This window comes from Anomalospiza imberbis, chromosome 5 (assembly GCF_031753505.1).
Source record: "Anomalospiza imberbis isolate Cuckoo-Finch-1a 21T00152 chromosome 5, ASM3175350v1, whole genome shotgun sequence".
NCBI lineage: Eukaryota > Metazoa > Chordata > Aves > Passeriformes > Viduidae > Anomalospiza > Anomalospiza imberbis.
Genome location: NC_089685.1, coordinates 9,856,688 through 9,874,533, shown reverse-complemented (window position 1 = coordinate 9,874,533; position 17,846 = coordinate 9,856,688). Strand labels below are relative to the sequence as shown.

The window sequence follows — 17,846 nt, the reverse complement described above, 5'->3', positions numbered from 1 at the left end:
TCATTCATGCTTTGCCTAAGTTAGGAGATCCTTTAGATTCACTCCAAACTAAGATACTGCCACACATAATTATTACCTAACAAATAGATGACTGTTATAGAAAGTATATTTTTAAAAGATGGATCACAGAACAAATAGCCTCCACCTTTGTCTCAAAACTTCAGGACAGCCTGCATTTTCTTATTTTTTTCACTAACATGTGAGTTATCTTTCTCCAGAAGAATCATTAAAGCCAGCCCAGCCCAGCCTCTTCTGAACTGGTAAGAAATTAGTTTATATTTAAAGAAATCATTCTTCCATACAAATTTTTAATGATATTGTCACAATGCTTCCTGATAAGTCTCCTATTTGGAAAGCTGACTCAGCAATGCATTTTTGATCCAGCATCTGACATGTCATAAAACATTCCAAGATCAATGATATGTCTAACAAAGCAGGGGCCTCTTTAGTAAGATTTGTCGTTAGCTAAAAATTAAGAAACTGGAAGGATGCAACAGATTTATTAGCCAGGGGAACCATGAGGTAGAGCTATAAAATCATTTTATATACCACTAAACTACACATTTTAAATACTACTTTTTATATACTACTTTTTATACACTACTCATTTTAAATACTACTAATATACTAGAGAGCTCAGATTTAGTCTGGAAATCACAGACCCCCTTGCCATGTGTTGTTAGAAGTCTGACTCCCTGACATTTGACAGCTATAAGAGGAGACAATAAAAACGTGTATTGATGCCCAAAGCAATCCCTCAAAATAGGGATGGAGGTGACTTTTCTAGTCATCTGGAGCTGTCATCTATATTGTACAGTAATAAATGTACAGTTTCCAGCAACATTCCTGCTTCTGACATCCTAATGTACAATTTGAGCTTCTAATTTCTACTCCCTTTGGATCTTCATTCACTCAAGCATAGTATTCCCTAGAATTAATGCTTCGTGACAGATACAAAATGAAACAGATCTTGTTTTTAAATTTGTACTATTCCTTTTCCAAATCTTTCCATGTCTCTTTTCCTATCTTACACATATTTTAAACATTTTCCTTCCACAGCAAGCTTAAGTTACAATTAATACTATAAAGTGCATTTCAGGTTTGCTCAGGACTTAGTATGGAATATGTAAGAGATGAACCCTTAAATAAGAGTAAGGAGATTCATTTAGTTGGTTTGGAGATGAAAAAGTTGTGTAAAAAAAGTTGTGTGAAACAGAGGTGCTGGTCCTAGAGGTCTCTAATAGTGAAACTCATATGTGGGCTAACATGAATGTTCTGCCTTTGTTCGTGTTATCTGTGTGGATGGCCTGATTTAAATATACATGTGTGCGTGTGTGAGTGTGCCTATGTAGACATATATCTATATATATGTTATGTATGTATGTGTATATATGTGCTCCATGTATGTTGTGCCAGTTGGGAAGACATTTGGTAGGATACATGTCACAGAGCTGCAGCAGCCTCACCTCTCTTGGGGCGTTGAATTTGGCATGATATGCTTTCCCCTAGCAGGTAAAATAATAGATGTATAAACAAATAAATTCCAGAGTTCAGATGGCTTGGTTACTAATTTGTAATTCTAAAAGAAAAATAAAGCTTCAAAAAGTTTGTCATGTTTATTTGTAGCTATCTAAGGCTCAGTTTAAATGAGAAATTGAGAAAAAAAACTGTTGAAACACATTATTTCTTTCTAAATCCTGTAGCAATATATCAGGTATGTCCAGATGGCCTCTGAATAAAAACATGAGTGGCTTCTGTGTGGGATCTGCCTGCCAGTAGTGTTACAAAGGCTTAGTAGCTTATGCACAGTTCAGAGGTGAACATGGCAACTTGGCTTCTGGAGATGGTCCTGGCCCAAACTGTAATTTTCAGAGAGAGAAAAGAATTGACATGATTTTTATGCTATATTGGTTTTTAAACACTGACATTATTAATTTAAGCCAGATATTCCAGAAGAAATGTAAGCAAGTACCACAAGGAATATTATCACTGGGATGGAAAAGTAACACTTCATTTTCACCTCTCTATCACGGACGATTCTGTATTTGTTTGTTTCATATAAGTATTTGACATTTGGTCTTATTGCAGAGACAGTATTGTAGGGCTTGTTAAAATGAAGTTAAAAAGAAATTTTTACTTACACTAAGGATAAGAGAAAGCTTAACTATTGAATGTGTCTTTTGCTAGACAAACATGGAAAACTGTTAAGTAGACGGAGAAAAGAAAAAAGGAATTGGTATGTATTTCCTCTTTGCAATAATGAAAGCTTTGCAATATTTACTATTTTGAATATTTTTATCACACAAGGATAATGAAGTACTTTCCAGTCCATTAATAAATAAGGTGGATGATGAACAACTAATTGGGACAAACATTTAAGTTGGCAGGACAAAACAAAGAGAAAAAAAAAAAAACAATCAACCAAAATCTTTACATATTCTTGATTTCAGGCTAAAAGGGTCAATGAGACACTCTAATCTGACCTCTTGTATGCTGTCTCACCACCCACCTATCACTGGTCATTAAAATTCCCTTTTAAAATTGCTACTTTTGCAATAAACCGTAACAAGTACATTTAGTGGTAGATGTTTGCTTAAAGTGCATCTTCCAGAAAGGCATTAAATATTGATATGAAGACAGCAACAACCTTTTCTTGGAATTTTTAAAGGCATTTTAACTAGTTATATGCCATTCAAATTTGTCTTCAACTAGTGCTTCTTGCAGTGCTTTTACCTGACAGGTTTGAGAACCTATGGATACAAGAGTTTCCCAACAACAGCATTTCTCATCTGTGATGACATCAGTCATTAGATTCTGTACCCCAGAACAACCAAAAAAAAAGCTCAAATTCTGTGAGTTTGAGAGCATGCCTCTAACTCACCTTCTCAGATGATGCACTCAGGCGTGTGAGAAGATGCTTTCTAGAGCCAAGCAATCACCAGCAATCACATTTTCAGTCCTCAGAGAAGACACAATATTTTTCGTAATATCTGAGCCAATCATTTTTGTGTTAAATTACTGATATGTCCACATATATGTAACAGTATTCAGCCACAACAAAGGAGTCATACAGTCAAAATCTGAGTTCAAACACTTATAATTTGCCTTCCAGGAGCAAGTGAACCATCAATCCATACCCTATTTAGACAAAACGTTGTCTCTAACCATGTCACTGAAACTGTACAGGCATTTCTAGTTCATCATCTCGGATGAAGATTGCAAGAAGCTTGAGTCCTTGTGGTCCCTCACTTTTTCTTTTTCTTGACAACAAACTGTGTAATTTGCTTTCCTGAGGATCAGGGTCCCACTGAAGTCAATCTCATTTCAAAAAAGTCAGCTAATATAACATTCTCTCTACCCTAATCTTCCTCTCAACTCTATTCCCACATGAATGACTTTTAAGAGATCTTCACTGATTCCTTTTTTGACTTTCCTTTCAGAGAGAAGGTAAAAAGAAACATAATTCTACAAGCGGATAAACATCCCATAACACTGTTCATACTACTGTAATTCCTGCTGCGAAAATAAGTTTCTTTCCAACTTCTTAATAATCCCTTGGTTTCCATAATTTCCAAATTTTCTCCATTGTTGTTTGCAGAATATTAATCTTCATTACATTTGCTAAACGTGTCCTCCAGATATATTTCCCCTGCATTTATTTCCATAGATGCATGGCCTTGCTCTACCTGAAATTATTAGTAATGTAGAAATTGAATACTAGATTTTGATCATAACTTCTCTAAGCTTTTTTAACCCTGCACCTACAATGCTTATTAAATATACCTGTCTGAAAAAAAACTACATTTAATTCACTTGCTCCTTGAATATGGAAGATGCAAGATAATGACTTACCATTAAGGAATGCTAATGATTTTCCACTAAGGAACATTGCTACCAAGATGTGTTTATCTGCATCTCTCATTGCTCTCCTTTTCTTGAAAATGAACCATTCAATTTAAGACAAACTGAAAGGTCAGTTAGATGGATTGCTGTTAAGAGAATCAGGAAGCTCAACAGTCAGACCTAAACTTGCCTTTCCATCACTTTTCAGTGACTAGGACAAAACACCAAACCATGTCCCCTGCCAAAAAAAGAAATTACATGTATTTGTTTACTGTCTCACACAGCTATGATGCTGATGAACCTGCACACTTAATTGCAGCTACTGTCATTCATTACCTGAAATGCTTCAGGATTAAATCACTTCAGGATTAACTCACAGACATACTTATTGTAGAGGGAACCTGATTCTCTATCTAGTTTTTTATTTGACAAATAATGAAAAATATGGCAGGCACCTTCATATTTTCTCCTTAGTATTGTCCATTAAGGAAAATGAGAAAGTAAGAAACAAAGTACATTGGCAAACCCCTTTATACATCTCATTTCCTCTAGATCCACCAACAGAAATACTTCAGTTCCACTGATACCATGATCATGTTTGATTTCTCCCTCAAGTAATGATGTTGTTTGGAAAAACTAAGCACCACTGAACTTTTCTGTTTCAAAATTCAAAAACAGTAAAAAATCCTGTCATACCATTTGAGTATGCAATTTAATTTCAGGTCCACTAAAAACATTACATTGAAATAATAAAGGAAAAAATTATTTTTAAATAAAATTCTTCACGTTTTTGCCAACTGAAGTACATTCCTACAAAGCTAAAATTTCCAGCAAAGGTAGTATAAGCATGACATACAACCTGGTTCTAGAATCTAGCATTCTCCTACCTCCACTAGGACTTCAGGCTAAGGTTTCCACCTGTGGCATGTTATTTAACTTTTAAAATAAACTTAAGAACGTAGTTCCCAGAAGGAAGGAACATGTCCCTGAATTTAAGATCAAATAGGTGCAATATGAACTGCAGAATACAGGATGGATCACGTAGCAGAAGGGGAAAGGAGCCCTTTGATATATTGAAAAGACTTTTAAAAAACTTTCTTTTCCCTCTGTTAGCATATTTAAATATTTTAATTAAGAAGGAGTAAAGATTTTACGATCTCGGGAGTAACAGAGACAAAGTAAACAGGTTTGCAAACACTGAGCTGTGGAATTATCTGAAAAACTGCTATTAAAAATCAGTGGGAAAAGAGGTTAATCATCCACAGATTTTTTTTTATCTCTAACAATAATTTCATAGGCTGGATGCACAGTTTTTTCTTTGAAATCAACTCATGTAGAAATCACCTTCCCTCTGAGTTTACTCAATGTGCAGAACTCAGAACTGCACAAGAGCAGGAGATGAGCTTTCAATTTTCCCAGAATATGATTCTGTTCTATCTCGTATGCTCTTGACATTTAATTTCCAGTTCCTAAGCAGTAAATACTAGTTTGGATTTTTACAAAAGCTAAGTGAATTTTAAAAGTACAGCAGCTCCTGACCTTTAACACATCTGTTGCTGTAAGGGAGGCTCCTCCTTTGTGTGGTTTTCTGCACCTCTGCAGATTTGAAATACATTTCTCCTGCACACTACCCACAATCACAAACAAATTACACTCTCTGTGTCAACATCTGAAGCCAAGCCACTAAATCACGACATGCTGGGATGGAATTGCTGCCCCTATCATCTACTGCTCACTGCTATCAAAGCCTCTAACCGGATTAGTGGGAAAACAGCTGTATTACTCATACATTTAAGCCCTTGCAAACAGCAGGTTTTCTCCCTGCAACAAAGCACAGCACTTCAGATAAGGAACATGCAAATCCCAAAGGAAACCATGATATATTAACCCCTGGCTATCTTTTTACAACGTAACAGTGCATTCAACCTTTCTTTCCCTGGACATAAATGCAGGAACTATGTTTATTCAGTAGAACTAATGTTTTTAGCACATCTACTTTTAAGGTTTCTTTTCCCTAGGATTTTCTCATATACAAGGCACAGTTCATTAAATCCTCCTGTCACTTTTAAGAAGTGATTGACATGAGTTTAAATCCATGTCTTTCAGCTGTGGGCATGAATCATCGTGCATATGGGCTTTGTGGGACAACTTCTTGGCAGAGGTTAGCAGTGAAACAGCTCTCTAGTTAACTCAAAACCCCAGACCAAAAACTCTGTGGTTATTAAAGCTAACAAGCCATAAAACAACTGTCACATTTTAGGCCAAAAGATCCATGAGGGAAAGAAAAATTGTGGATAACTTCTAGTTAGTGTTAGTGTTCATGGATCCATATGCTAATGCTGTATTAACTTAACATTTTCACCTAGCTTTTTGGACTTTTTGATTAGCCTATCATGTCTAATACTGGGATGCTTCAGAGAAAATGTTCTTAAGCAAAAGCATGCAATATGTTGATTAAAAAAAAAAGAATAAATCTGCATTTATTTAATCTAGAACAAAATGTTTAAGTTGTTATTTTTGCCTGTTGAGTTTATTAAGGAAGCACTGGAGTTGGACTTTAGATAGACCTACTCCATTATGGAATATTTTGTGAATCAAGATGATAGAATCGTAGAATCGTTTATGTTGAAAAAGACTTGAAATATTATCTAGTCCAACTGTTAAACTGATTCTGCAAAATCTTTAAAAACCAAAAAAAAATCTTAAAATCTTCGAAGAGCAAACTTCTGTGTTCACTTCTCTCACGTACAGAATGCCTTATTGTAGTACAACCATTTGTTTCCTATCTGTAGCATACAATTTCCTGTCTATTGGAGAAATAAAATATATGTTGTAACTCCTCCACCTCAATTCCATTCATAAATCACCTGAATACATGAAAACATAGGTTATACCAAAGTAATTTTAATTATAATTATAATACTGGAAAGTTTTAATGAAGACAAATTTAAATTATAAGGGAACAACACCAAATAGCACTTTATGAAAGATTTAGAGATGCCATGCTCTATTATGCACATTTCTGTGATTGCTGCCCTTCAATGATGATGAGAACAACACGACCAAAACTTTCTCTTCAGTTCTGCAATCAAATTTCTGATGTGAATCTCTAAAGTTCATCCAAAGGGAAAAAATGGCTGTTTTATATTGTAAGCAACAAACCCCTGGGGAAATACACTGTAGAAAATATTTAAGGGTTTCTGGTCCTTTTTTGACACGAATCCTGACCTTGAGGCCTCATTAAGATAATAATGACCCATAGCTTATAGAACACAGCCTAAGGAAGGCTTAGCATTGATACACTACTTCTGGTCATCATGGACCAAATGTAAAAAAAGAGTTTGGAAATATGTGTAAATCAAGAGGTAGTAGGGGTCTAGATTTTCCAGCAGGGAAAGCTGGCACAGCTCCACTGAACATACAAATCAATTTCCATCAGTTTAGATTACAAGTTTTTTTTGTTTTGTTTTGTTTTTTTTTGTTTTTTTTTTGTAACTTGGTGAAACTACGAAGACTTTAACTGCCCAGTACCTTTACAGAGAAGCTTGTTTCCTTTAATAACAATAATAAAAAACATCAGTTTTTTTCTTCCCCACTGCAATTTAAATGAAGGAAAATGGTCTTTTCCACTACTAAAAACTTTAACAAGCAAAAAAGCATTGTGAGTAAGCACTTGTCTGCTCCTTGCAGAAAGTTCTAGCTAGACTGTCAGCAAACCATGAAGCAATAAGTGGTTTTAAAAAATAAATTTCAGTTATATTTCAGGTCTTTTTCCCTCAGGCTGGCTACAACATGACGCTAAAAATTGAAAATTATCTCCAAAATCATTCCAGTTACACATCATTGAGGCTTTGTTTTTAAGAATATGCCAGTTTTCTCATCCGAAATACATAGAATCAAAACTCTACAGTTGAACAGCTTAATAAAAAAAATCAAACAAAAATTAAAAAGCTATTCCTAAGGCTAGAACATGACATCCAGGGTATTCTCCTGAAAATGGAAAATTTCCCATATCTTCTTCATACATTCTTCCCTCTATGTTATTATTTATTATGAGAAAAATTCTTTTGCCACCCATCAAGTGGTGAAGAACTGTAGAACTTCTCAGAAACATTTCTTGGTCAGGTCAGCTATATGGCTCCACATCTATTGTCATTATGCATCAAACAACATGAGCAATCCAAACATCTTCTGTGTAGAAATTCTGTGAACTAGTAATTATTTCAAGAGAATTTGCATATACCAATTTAATGGGAGAGGATTTATACAGACAATAGAATTATATTGGAAAGGAGAATTTGGCTCTGCAAGAGTTTATTTAAATTACTTTTGCCCTTCACTCAAATGTATATGTAATATCAAATCTAGGACATTCATTTTATTTTATAAGAAAACAAATACAATATATTTTAAGTCTCTTTGCAGCTTAACATCCAAGTATCTCACATCTAGTATTAAAAATAGTTTGCTTTTGGCTTTGTTGACAATGCAAATTCTGTGGAAAGAACAGATACTCACTGAAACTACATTCACAAAGTCATCGTCAGACAAGGTCTCCAACATCTCAATGACTGACGTGCGGATCAGCTTCAATGTCAACCCACTGACACTCCCACTCCTAAAAAAATTTACAATAGAAAAGTTCATTTCAGCAAATATTATGTAAAAAATAAAAAAAAAAAAAAAACATGCAGAGCACCCACATTAATGTTAAAATTTTCAATTTAATTCCTGAATTTTCCAACTCATAATTATTAAGCTATTTATCATTATTAAAGTAAGTCCAAAACTGGCATACAAAGTCCCAGTCCTGTACCTCAGATGGTGTCATAATGCTGCATTCTTTACTCATTTCCTTTTCAAGAAATCTGAGTTTAACACCTTCAACCAATGCATTATCTAAACATTTTATACTCCTACACTCAGATTTACAGCTCTGGATTTCCAGAGATGCAAATGACAGCTTCTTTGATTCAAGGCAAAACCTAAGCTGAAGTGAAGAAATAACAAATGTTGGTAAAACTCACTGCTGATATGAAAGCACTTTGCCACATGTAAAAGCATTAAATGCAAATTCTATGCCTGAGAAGCTTTTTAGCATAAAACAATCTGAAACATCAGATTCAATGCTCCCTTCAGTCCCTCAACATTGCCTACACCACAGAAGCCTTGCTGAAGCAGCGAGCAAGCTTTTATTCATTTCTTTGCTTGCTTTCTAGCAATTTTTTATAGTAACCGAACTTGGCAATTTTTAAATCTGTACTGTAAACCACACAAAGTCCACATACGTTCTTATCTTTCATGTGCATTAAATCATTGTCAAATCTATTGTAATGTTTTTAGTAATTTGTTTTTAGACTTGTGCTTTACAACAAATCTTGGCACGCACATGAGAAACATGTACTTGATTTCTGCAGTAATTAATAAGTTGAAAACAGAAAAATATTGAAGTGATTTAAATAAACATCTCCTTGCCTCCAGTTTAAATAACTTTCATGTTTGGTTTGGGCTTTTTGGAACTCTTTTCTATTATGTATTTATTTTGCTCATACCAAGATTTTTGAACCTTGCATACAGGGACCCCTTAAATGCCTCTCTATTTTTCAGCATACAGAGATTTGTTCAATGTACCAAAATACTTTTACCCCACTAATGTCAATATTCAGACATTAAACACTTACGCATCCACTAAAATAAGCATGTCTTTGGGAGATGCTGCTCCTTGGATATACCTGAAATAAATAAATGGTATGAATTACACAAATTTGCATACACATTTTTTGTGTGTGATGGAAGACACTCTGTGATCTCTAAACTCAAAGTAGGTGAACCAACGAAATCTTCCTGTTGTAGCTAGTACAAAACCCATGTGCTGTTATTTCCTCTCTTGCTGTGTCTCCTAGGTATATCTCAGTCTAAACCACATTAGGGTAGTCTGGACATAGGAGATACTAATCAAAATTCACTGTTTTCACACAACTGAAAAACAGGAATGCTATATCATAGCTACAGATCTTGATGACAGATGAATTATTACTCAGCCCAGCTTAGGCAGAAATACTTAGTCCTTTGGAAAAAATATGTCCAACTATATCCAAGTATCAATATGCTTTATGTCTTGAGAGGGTTACATTAAAAAAATCATGAGAAGTAATACCACTGCTCTCCCATCTTTTATATATCTAGTGATTTTATTGCTGGTCTAAATCACTGAGGCATGTTTTTAAATATTTGCAAAAATCTGGAAGAATGGTTCAGTCTAATACTCAGGATTATAATTGATTTTGGCACAAAATCATTTTTTAACTATTTTACACCAATTTGATAGTTATCCTCCTATGAAAAGTCTATGTAATCCAATAATATAACAACTATAGTGGATATTGAATAACAAGGAGTATAACTTGAAATTTTTTTATTTAGAAAAACTAACAAGTTTTTAAAAGAAAATTACAATATCTTAAATAAGTACCATTACAATAATGCAGAAAAAAAGATTTTTACAGTAATATCTAGAAATTATATTATATATATATAGAGAGAGATCTTTACATATATATTTTAAACCTTTAAAAAGAAAGCTTACCACGGTCTTCTGCGTACATCATACAGATCTATTTTGTTAGGAGTTCGACTTTTATCTACCCATGGGGAAGCTAAAAAAATAAACAAGTATGGAATAAAATAAAACTTTATCTCAAGTATTTTAATTACAACAATGTAATGAATCAACATCACAGACTTTGCACTATATAAATATCAAAATTTCATATGGATAAAAAAAGAGTCTGTATTTGTGTAATATGTTGTTGAAATACCTAGATACCCTTATACATATTACCACATAATACAATGCAAAAAAACTATATATATGTATGTGTGTATGTATATGCATATGTGTACATGTGTTGAAGAAACAGGTACTGACTATAGCTGACCACTGATTTCAATGGAACCAAAAATTCAACCAAAACACTTCAGATAATGAAACAACTTTTTTAACAACAACTTAATTTTATAAAAAGTTAATTATTGATGCATATAATAATGGCACCTCAGTTATGAGCCTAAATAATTGTTCACTGACTCAAAAGCTTAATCTAAAAATGCATATTAGAAAAGTAACATGAAAGTAGCATAGTCTCTGAAAAAAAAGATATGTAAATATCTATGTCTCTGTAAAGAAAATGCTAAGAATGATGACCTTTTTCAAGTGTTTAATCTAGGCTTTACCATAATTTTCATCAAGGGTGGGAATTATTTCTGTACTGGAAAATAAAATGACCCTTTCAAAACCATGTGACAGCTTAAGGAACACAAATAAAAATGTGAAAAGCTACAGGGAATGAGGTAATGTCCCACAATTTCTTCTCCCACTGTATGCCAAAAGCCTTGGGGTTGCTATTTCCTGACATCAATCATTTTTCTGTCTAGGAAATAAAGAAAGATATAGGCAGCTACAGGATTTTTCCTGAAAAATCATATACCTAAGATAAAATGGAAGATTTATATCTTCACCCATGAATATAAAAGAAGCCATCAGCTTTGAGCAGCTGCCTATTTTTGATTTTACAAAATGAACCCTTTCCTAAGAGACCAAACCATGATCTGGCCTATCACTTACTGGAACCTTTAAGCTGAGTGTAACCCACATTTAGCAGTACACATTCAGCAGCCAGAGGGAACACTGTGTATTGTTGCACACCAAGAAAACCTCAAAATCTCTACCAGTATTGTCCATGATTTTAGACTGGACCACCTAAGAGGTCCTTTGGGACCTGACAGGATAAAAGTATTTGAAATTTTCAGAAAGGAAAGAATCTAATTATTTGAGATGGATATATGTTAAAATTCTATCTTATGTATCATTACTTAGACATGCACAGGTTAAATTCACCAGTACTTTATGAGTCTACAAGGTTAGCATATGTTCAATGATGGATATTTTTGTTTCTGTCCAGGCTATCCTTTCCAGAGAAATTCCACCTGAAAATCCATCTTTCAGATACATTCCCTGAAACTTGCAAAACCTTCATGGAATGTGTTCATTTCGGTTTGTATTATGAGTTCTTTAGGTAAAATAGCAAATATAAATCAAGATACTGACCAAGGCTGCCATATCTTTGCCAAAACTTCCAGTCATTTCAGTGACATCCAGTAAAAAGCCTATGCCCTACAAAATGCGTCCCTCTTAATTGACACATACCTTGGACAGCCTTCATAAACTGAGAATTATCTCAAGTTACGATCCAGATTTATTTCAAAACAACAGAGAAAATTCAATTTACACTGGTAATTTTACTTTATTTCGCGTGAAAGATAAGTTCAACTCCTTAAGTTCATTCTGTAAAGCAAAAGGATAGTGGTTCAAAGATAATTTGAAGCCAGGAGCTGAAGGAGGGCCCTTCTAACATCATCTTCATATAATACTGTGACAGTGAATGCTGACAGAGGTAATACTTTAAAACTGAACAAATGTTCTACAGGCAGAATGACAGAATGGCCCTTTAGCTAACATAAATTATCTACTGAAAACCATCATAGGAACATTTAGCTAGATATCACAATCTTCACATCCTACTTTAAACTACAGGATAATTTTTCTAGATTCTAAACTAAGATTTACAGAAATATGGGTTAAGATTTTACTTTAGCTGTGCCACAGAAGACCATGAGAAATAATTCAGCTACGTTTTTCTGCAAAATTTGAGAGCTACAAATACATGTTAATGCAACACCACCTGACAGGTAAGCACATCACATCCTTAAGGCCAACATCAGTTCTCCCAACAGAAACTTCTTCAGAACCAGGGTCTTTAGACCAAAGAGCATGTGGCAAACCTTTCAGAAATATGAAGAGGCAAAATTATATTGACTTAAACACCTAATAGCAAAATTTGAAATGCCTGAAACTTTCCCTAGTATTTCTAAAAGCACCAAACGATTGTATAACAACGCTTGAGGGGTTTTTAGCTGGAATAAAAATCTCAACACAATTAGAAATTCCTTTTCTTTGGTTGTGTTTTTAAATATGGAGAGGATGCTCGAAAATTCTGGTTGAGACAGTAAAATCAAGGATGTAAAGACAATTTTTTCCAAAGTGATCTAGAGCAGAATTCCTTTGGTTTAACCTTGAGCTGCTAATCCTGGAGTCAGTTCTACCATAACTTTTAAGTAGTAGCCTGGATTGCAGTGAGGCCCAAACTGTCTCTTTTTGTCTACATCTATATTAGCAGGTTAAAAAGAACAATGGAAGGGAAGCCATTCATGAGAACTAGGCAAAAAACTATAACAGTGCAATTACACACAAAATAAACTGAGTAGAAGCCACTCAGCAAGCTATTTAAAGCCTATCTGGACCTTCTGAAGATTATAAATGAGATTGTGAATGGTGATTTTGTTTTGGGTAGATAGACACAGTGGTGAACAACTAAATTCTACTTTTTGCTCATTAGCATGGTTCTTTCAGTACACACAGTCCTGGAATGACTGTCAGCAGCTTCAGGGTTATCTGGAGAAGGTCTTTAAAAACATTATTTATTACCATGCAGTGAAACCACTATTTCCTGTCCTACATGTCAATAAGTTTTGTTTTCCTAATAGATATATTATTTTCTTTCCAGAAAAATATAACAAGCTTCTACATGCTTAAGTTTCCATGACTGCATGATTTATCACAGGATATTAATGGCTGCTGAATCATACACTAATTAAGATATATAATGAGAAAACTTGTTCTATTGATCTTTCTGATGGTTTCTACAACAGTTTACATAGTTTAGTAGAAAGTCTCTGTGAGGCTCTGCATAACATAAATAAGGACTCAGACCTTAGTATCTGAAATTTCATTCACACCAAAGTGCTTCAACCTCAAGAATTAACATGCCTAATATTAATTACCTATTCATTCTAGTCTCTATCTGGAATAACACTTTTAATTTTTGAAGGTTTTGAATGGCCTGAAATGTATTCATTGCTTTTACTAACATTCTGAGCATTTATGGATTTATAGATACTATTGAAACTGTTTTTAACAGGAAACTGAAATTCCCTTATGATATTTGATCTCCAGTGATCAATTTTAACTTATCCTGATTTAATATTTTTAAAACAACCTTTTAAAAAATGATAAATACTTTTTATGCAAAAAAAAAAAAAAGTAAGTATGCATTCATAATTATGCAGGAAATAATAAGGGATGGAGACCAATGAAAGAGATGTGTTGCTTTTTTGGTCCATATACAGAAAACACTATAAAGCCATTTGGGGAAACTGGCTTATATCTTACTGACAAAAGCTATAAAGTGGTCTAAAATAAAAGCAAAATGAAAACCACAAAATATTAATACACTTTTCCCTCAAAAACTTAAATTGATCAAGGATTTTGAGATTTACAGTTTTGTCTATATAATCTATTGTTGAATACATTTTTATAAGGTGGCTTTGAACCTGCTTCACCAGTATCTTCAAGAAATCAGCCCCACCAGAGTTCATTGTTGCACATGAGTATCTTTGAACTATGTCAAAACTACGCAGTTCTCTGGTGCATTCATTAGGCTTTACTCATGTTCCCTTTTGATGATTTTCCAGTTTGGCATGTGGATAGATTTGATAATTTATAAATTATTCATTGAGTTTGATATCTCTCCCACTTCTGTTTGCATTATTGAGATACAAGGACTGGATATAATTCAAGCAAGAGTAAGCCATGTTTTTCTGTTATTTCTGTTATTTAGAGTAGAAATCCTCAGGTTTTTTGATAACAAGCAGAACCAATTAATGCACTATAGAGGCTCACAGGGTAGAGCCTAAATGAAAATATTTGTTAGGAAAGGCAGACCTTGGCTACAACTAACCATACTGAATTCATGAGATGATTCCAGAGGCATAGGTGAGTGTCATGAGGGAAACTCCTGAGCGTTCTGCCCTGTTCTACTGGTTAGGTATGCATGTGCAAAGAACAGAGAGGCAGAGATGAACTATTAACAGCTTTACATCCCTTTACATTATTAACACATTTGAAAAAAGAGGCTAAAAGCTGATATTAAAATAGGTAACAAATCCTAATTATCAAATCCCAGACTACATCATTTAATTTTGACACAAATGCCAAATTTTATCTTGTGATCTCTCAAATCACCATTCATGTGGATATTCAAAACAATCAATACCACAGACTATTCAATTCCTTGAGCCAGATTCAGCAAAGTCTTTCTCAGATGTAAGGTATAAGAGCAAAGGTATAAGTTGCAGGATATACTTTGCTGATATTTCATAATTCTTTTAGTGAATTTATGTGAAAAAACCTGATTTCAGATATGTGATAATCCAGACTATTTGAGAAATGTGATACTCCTCAATTTTCTACTCAGAAAGAAGTCAGCTGAATTTCATTGTAGCAGCAGCACTTTTGTAGAATTCCCTAGCTGTTTTTTTCAGTAAAAGGTGAGACATGGTAACTAAAAATAAGAAACAGCCATAACTTTAAAAGTCCCTGACTTTAATAATCATAAAGTGTTTCCAACTGCTATAATTAGTATTCAGGATATCTGTACCATAATGATGCCTTGGATTAATTCTGGTTAGTACCATCCTTCCAAGACAGAGATTGTTACAGACCAGCTCCACACAAGATGTTCAGTCAGAACTGAATGCAGCCATTCCCTTGTGATTTTCTTATCCTAGTGACTGAAATTGCCAAGATTTTAAAATGTGTTCGGGTAAAATCTATCTAAGTTAGACAGGTCTGTGCAATATCTTCTGTAACTTTCACGGCACCATCACAATACAGAAAAGAGAGGATAATAATAGTGAGGTTTTTAGAATGCATTACCCATGTGGCAATGGGTAATTATGTTATGGGCAATACTGCACTCAGTTTTATCACAAATCAGTTAAGCAAAGATTTGATATGGGAATAGTCCATACACAAACAAATGTATTGATTTTTGGTCCCTATGTACCAAAACACCCAAAAGCGATTAGAATGTGCAATACATACTTCAGTCTGCCACTTCAAATGAACCTCTTTCTGTTATCTTATTTCAGAGGCAAACATTTCTCTTTCTGCATGTATAAACTGAATTTCATCCTAAATGTGTTGCTTGCATTAGTTTCACCTGGACTAGGGACCATGTCCCAAAGAGGGCTGGAGTATCAGAGCTTGAGAAGAAGAAGCAACAAGCTGTTTTGTTGGGTCTGTTGTGGTTTTCCTTTTTCTCCTATAAAAGCAAATTCTGGAGATTTAAATCTGTATCATAAAGACACAAAGATGGAATGAATTTCAGCACAAAGGCATGGTGAGCTGCAGTATGTAATTTCATTAACTCACTAGAAATAACAGGTTATCCTGTAACTCGATGGATCTGCCTATGTAACTGCAAAATTCAGCACATCATTTTGAAAAATGAGCCATAACTGAAGTTACTGTAAGATTTTTCATATCATGAAATGAGGTTGTAGTGGGATGGGTGTCAATCTCTTCTCTCAAGTAACAAGGGACCAGGATGAGAGGAAACAGCCTCAAAGTTGTGTCAGGGGAGATTTAGATGGGATATTAGTAAAAAATTCTTGCCAGAAAGGGCTGTGAAGCACTGATACACACAGTGCAGTGAAGTGGCAGTCCCCATCCCTGGAAGTTAAAAAAATGTCTGGATGTGGCATTTGAGGACATGGTGCGGTGGTAAACGTGGTGGTGGTGCTGGGTTGATGGCTACACTGGATGATCTTAAAGGTATTTTCCACCAAGAATTCTATGATGAGTATGGTTAGATCCAAATCACGTCAGTTCCTGTTCCTCCCTCCCAGATTTCAAAGGAAAAAAGAAAAAAAAAAAGTGAACAACACTCAAAGAGGCTTATTTCTATGAAAAAGTAGAAGTATCTGCCTCACACACACTAATTGCACTAATTGATAATTTATAAGCTGCATTAGTAGGAAAGAGTTTGTGGTTTTACTTTGTTTGTCTACTTTAAAGGCGCCTTTAAATGTTGAGCTGTTAACAGGAACTAACAGCTATAAAATATAAAACCTTTTGCAAAAAAAAAAAAAAAAAGTGACATTCTCAGTTTTTCAAGGCTTTTGATTCATTTTGTATGGATTTTTTTAGGCTTCCCAGTCTCTTAGTATCTGCTTCAGTAATTACTTTCTCTGGAGAGTTCAATATCATGGCCACAACACTATTGCTTGCCATTTATTGCTAACACAAGAGCAGCTGTGCACAGCAAGTTCTTCAATTTGAGAGATACTCTTTTATTTTATTAGAAATTGATTTTTAAAGCTCTTCTATTATTAATTTGTCTAAGCAGGGAATGCTCTAGTAGCTAAGTGAAACTTAATTCACTAATATCTGGAAATAGGTTAAGGGTTGTTTTTTTGGGTTATGTTTTTTGGTTGGTTGGTTGGTTGGTTGTTTTTTTTTATGAAAAATAAGAGATAATCCTTATTCAGAAAGCCCCGTTCTATCTATATTTTTAATCCAAAATTTTGAAGACTTTAGGGACAAGATGATTTTTCTGGAAAATCATCACTGAAATGCTGCTTTCTTTATGTGTGAATTTTTCTATTTAATACCTCGTAAGCTTAAATTCCATAGGAATACCCTAGTAAAATACTGGCATGAGATTTTTTTTCTAATTAATTAAAAATTCCATCATATCATACCTACTTATTATATAGTTAAACAAAGGAAGTTTAAGTAGAAGGCAAGTCTACAGTAAAGAAAGGGAAGAATGCAACAGTTCTTTTCACTGTCCTCTTCAGTACTGATATTACAAACATCCAGAGGAGATTACCAGATCTGCTGATATTTCAACTGAATTTAAGTATGAGTTAACATAAATGCACACTCAATACCAAAAGAATTGTTGCTATTCATACCCCTGGCTTGAATACCTAACCTTCAGAGGATCACTGAAGAAGTCATTTTATCTCTCTATAGCTGTTTCTTTTATCTGCAAAATGAGGACAAAATGATGTTTTTATTAGTTTTTTAACCAGAAGTG

At 34.2% G+C, this 17,846-nt stretch overlaps 1 protein-coding gene across 6 annotated transcripts in view; it reads right to left on the bottom strand.

The window, feature by feature from the left end:
- The window catches only part of CACNA2D1 (calcium voltage-gated channel auxiliary subunit alpha2delta 1), a 362,532-nt gene that overhangs the window by 88,004 nt on the left and 256,682 nt on the right, over positions 1-17,846 (bottom strand). For all 6 annotated transcript variants that reach the window (XR_010998941.1, XR_010998943.1, XR_010998942.1 and 3 more), the window contains exons 8-10: positions 10,430-10,499; positions 9,525-9,575; positions 8,362-8,461 (exon numbers count right to left, since the gene is read on the bottom strand). Coding sequence is in view for 3 of the 6 variants with exons in the window: in XM_068189573.1 (XP_068045674.1) it covers positions 8,362-8,461; positions 9,525-9,575; positions 10,430-10,499 (221 nt within the window). In the remaining 3 variants the exon portion in view is untranslated. The remainder of the gene's footprint in view (positions 1-8,361; positions 8,462-9,524; positions 9,576-10,429; positions 10,500-17,846) is intronic.